Below are 4,130 nucleotides of genomic sequence, written 5' to 3'. Positions count from 1 at the left end.
AAAGGCAGATGGGGGAGGAAGCGGCCCCAAGGACTCCTGGGGAATGCACTGAGGAGCTGGGTTGGTCTGGATGCAAAGGATCACGAAGAGGAAAGGTCAGCCCCTGTATCCAGGAAGGAGGCTGGCAGTTGGTACAGGCCCAGGGAAGCAGAGGGAAGTGAGGGTGGGGCCAGGGCAGCAGCAGTGCTCCTGGGGACTAGAGAAGGCCCTGAGTTGGTCTGGATGAAAAGGATCCGGAAGCAGTAGTGGTTCCCCAGGTAGTTTGGGGCCCCAAGACAAGGAATGGGACAGGACCTGGGCTAGGAGGAGAGACAGGCAGGGGAGAAGGGAGGGTGAATTAGGCTGGGGTGTCAAGGCGGGCAGGGCACAATGCACTTACCCTGGAGTGAGGCCCGCCGGTGGGAGAGAGGCCTGCGGGTCCTGCAGGCCCAGAGAAGCGAGCTGGATTTTTCTTTTTTTTTTTTAAATTTTGGAGCTAATTCATGAAAACCGTTTGAACCAGTACCTCACTCATTGTAATGGTCAATTCTAAAATGCGTTCATTAATAACTGATTTAATTTAGACTTAAGTCTCATTTATGTCCTTTCTGCCTGCAGACCCAAATCTTTGAAACAGTCATTCTGACAGGCACTAGCAATGCGCACCGTTGTTTTGCTTCAGCTGCTCCATTCACATAAACTAAACCTTGCCATGATGTGTAAGAAATAATAGTCATGCCTCAGCCAAAAGTAAACAACCTGTGAGGATCTAATAATATGTCCTCAAACGGGCTAGATTTTTACAATGTGAGCAACAGTCAGTCACTCAAGTACTTGATCCTTTGACGAAAACATCCATCTTTCCCTCTCTGGACCTTTCAACTCTAAGGGAAAATCAGTGTGATGGCCAGAGAAGTACTCGCGCTCGCCTTGTTTCCATGGAAACGTTCTATTCTGGTGCCAGCCCCATACGCCGGAAGTCACCTTTCCCACTTCCGGTGCCGCCGGAAAGTCCCGGTCTCTCACTTAGGCATCAGCGCTCCCGGGACGAATGAATTTTGGGCGGAAGAGGCCGCCGTCGAGGGGAGTGTCCACGTAGCGCGCAGAGGCCGCGTGTCACGTGGGAGAGATGGCTGCCGATGCTGGGCTTGCTTCCACCATTCCTCCACCGGGAATTCTGAACCTCAATAACGAGGTGAGCGCAGGGCCGAGACCGCGGGCTGCTGGGCGGTCGGCTGGGGTACGGGGTGCCGGGCGGTCGGCCGGGTGCGGGGTACCGGAATGTCTGGAGGTCGGCTAGGGGTGCGGGCTGCCGGGCCGTCGGCCCGGGGTGCGGGGCCTTGGTCGGTCGGCCGGGGAACAGAACTTGACCACAGACTCATCTCGGGCTCCGGTGTCTGCGCGCTGTAGAAGGGTCATTCCACCTTTGGATCTTCAGTGGTCTCTAAGACCAAGCTCGCGATAATACCTTCCTCATGCGGTAGATTTGATTTCCTAAGTGCTAAGTGCCTGGCCCTTAGTAAACTCAGTAAATAACGCGTTTTCTTCGTTGTCAGAACTGGAAGGGAGACTTTTCCCCAACAAATAACAGATCTTGAATGAGATCGTGTATGCTTGACCCGGCTTCTTTCTCCAGATACCGCCCTGTTTGTCTGTTTCCATTTACAGCAGAACTTCACCTGTCCCCAATTTCCCTTCCATTTTGTTCTTTGAAGCAGGGTATCAGGGTGTAGACTAGGCTGCCCTGGATCTCAGAGATCCACCTGCCTCAGCCTCTGAGTGCTGGGATTAAAGGTGTGAGCACCACCACACTCTGCAAGAAAACTGTTCATGGGCTGTTTTCCATTATATTGTCAATGAGAATATGAAAGATCTTCAGTTAGATGTCACTGGGAATTCATAGAAAAGAGTAGTTGCATTTATGTCCAGTTTTGATCTTGATGGTGGTAATGAGAAGGAATCAGTCCTCTAAGGCTCTATTGCTTCACAAACTTTTAGGCTTTTCCAAAACGACTAAAGTTTGACCGTTTGGAAGTATTCACCAACTCACTGTTACGAAAAAGCTTTCAGGTTTTGCCCTGCACACACACACACACACACACACACACACACACACAGGTTCTAGGATATTCTGTGCCCTATAAATGTTTGCTGAATGACTGAATTAATATATCAAGGGTATACATATCCCAAATCAAAACTGTGTCCTCTAATGAAGAGAATGAATAGCACAGGAAAAAAAGTGAAAATGATGGTGTTATCATCAAAAATTAATGGAAAAAACTACAAAGACAACAGATATGGTAGTGAATCATTTAAGAGTGAGCACAAGTTCTGAAAAACAAGGCATTTGATAATTTTGTCCTTGGAATAACAGACACAAGCGAAGATGGCTGTGGTGTTATTACCACTTGGTGGTAAATTCTTAGAGGACTGCTGTCTTGTATATGTCCCTTCAAAACATCCTATGTAGCACATGACTGTACGTATATCTACATAGAAGTTGAAAAGCCCACCAAACAAAAGAATAAAGACTGTTGCCTAGAAATAAAATGGGCAACCATGACAGGCAAAGGGCTAATGTCATTATTGTGAAATAGCTCCTCAAAATTAAGAGAAGCTGTCTTAGGAAATGGGCAGAAGAAATGGATCAACAACTTTCCCAAAAGGAAATAGATCTGAAAAAGTTCTGTCACTACTTCGCATCTTTTATTTCCTGTCACTGTTGCTATGCTAGTCTAAATCTTACCTCCAAGTAAAACTGCTCTCATCTCAAGATGGTGTAAGTGGACTCATCAGACTTAGATCTTCATAACTGCAGCTGTGCTTTCATCAACAGAAATGGAATCAGGTCATTTCCATGTTTTAAAATCCACCGGGATGCTTTTAGTTAAGATTAATCAAAACAACAGCAGTCCCTCGATCTTGTAGCCCTGTCCCCAGTCTGTATGTTAAAGCGGCAGTGGCTTCCCTCTGGTCTAGCCCACTGTCGGCCCTTTGCACGTGCTAGTCCTGTGTCTGAAACTGTCCTTACTCATCCTTTTTAGCACCTTCTTAAGGAAGCCATAGTTAAATTTGATTCATCCCTATGTAAGCTCTGGTAGTGTCGTTTCGTCCTTCTCAGCATTTACATGAGTGTATAAGAAAGTTCATGCATTTACATGTGAGTATATGTGTGTGAGATTTCATGCATTTACATGGGAGCATATATGTGAAAAATTTCGTGCATTTACATAGGAGTGTGTGAGATTTAATGCATTTGTATATGAGTGTGTGTGTGAAAGACGTTTCATATCCCTCTCTGTCTTTAAATTTAAGTGATCCTCAGTATCTTAAAGTAGCTCTTCCCAATGGGTTCAGGGAATATTTCGGATGTTCTGTATTTGTCTCATAAATTTTTGTTGTCTCTCTGGGAAAGAGTACTTACATTTTATCAAATTTGCCAAGATTTATAAATTTCTATGGCATTGTCTTTGAGATAATAACCATAGCCATGGTTTATTTGATTCGTTATGTAATATAGATTTTTTTTCTTTTTAAAAAGCATAGCATGGCCTGGGATATAGTTCAGTTGTCAAATGCTTATCTAGTGTGCACAATGCCCTTGGTTCAATCCCAAGGGCTGCCAATAAATGAGTGAATAGATGAATGAATGAATGAATGAATGAATACTTAAATGGTATATAGCAGACTAGTTTTATAGTATATTGAATTTCACATAATGTCTTGTGAAAAACTTTTTCCAAGAATAAAAATCACTTTTTAAAATACTTCTAACTCCAGGTTCTTAAGATGCATTTATTCTTTTACAGTAATTAAACTTTTACCTTTGCTTTTTGCTTTATCTTATGATCGTTATGTACTTTTTTCTTTGTCAGATTATAGGATTTTGAAGAAAGATACTTAGTTGTCTTGCTGTACCCACTCGCCACCCTCTAACATGGGTCCTTGTCTAGAGGTAGTCTGTTGGAATGGTGAAAGTGTTTCTGGCATAAATTGTGTCAGCTAATGTTCAGCCAAGAAAGCCCCCCCACCCTTCCCGGTCTCTTTAGAACTAGAGAAAAAGGATTCACAGTTGAAAGGAACTATGCTATAGCATTTAATCAGTAAAGAATATACAGAACTACAACTGGTTTGATCATCTCTTTCCT

General features: G+C 44.0%; 1 protein-coding gene across 1 annotated transcript in view; it reads left to right on the top strand.

The window, feature by feature from the left end:
- Positions 1–1,030: 1,030 nt before the first annotated feature.
- The window catches only part of Srfbp1 (serum response factor binding protein 1), a 44,486-nt gene continuing 41,386 nt past the window's right edge, over positions 1,031–4,130 (top strand). The window contains exon 1 of the mRNA XM_008840244.3: positions 1,031–1,174. Coding sequence (XP_008838466.1) covers positions 1,109–1,174 — 66 coding nt within the window. The 5' untranslated portion in view covers positions 1,031–1,108. The remainder of the gene's footprint in view (positions 1,175–4,130) is intronic.

Source organism: Nannospalax galili, unplaced genomic scaffold (genome assembly GCF_000622305.1).
Source record: "Nannospalax galili isolate Female #2095 unplaced genomic scaffold, S.galili_v1.0 scaffold1259, whole genome shotgun sequence".
Classification (NCBI taxonomy): Eukaryota; Metazoa; Chordata; class Mammalia; order Rodentia; family Spalacidae; genus Nannospalax; species Nannospalax galili.
This window is presented reverse-complemented; position numbering and strand designations above follow the sequence as displayed.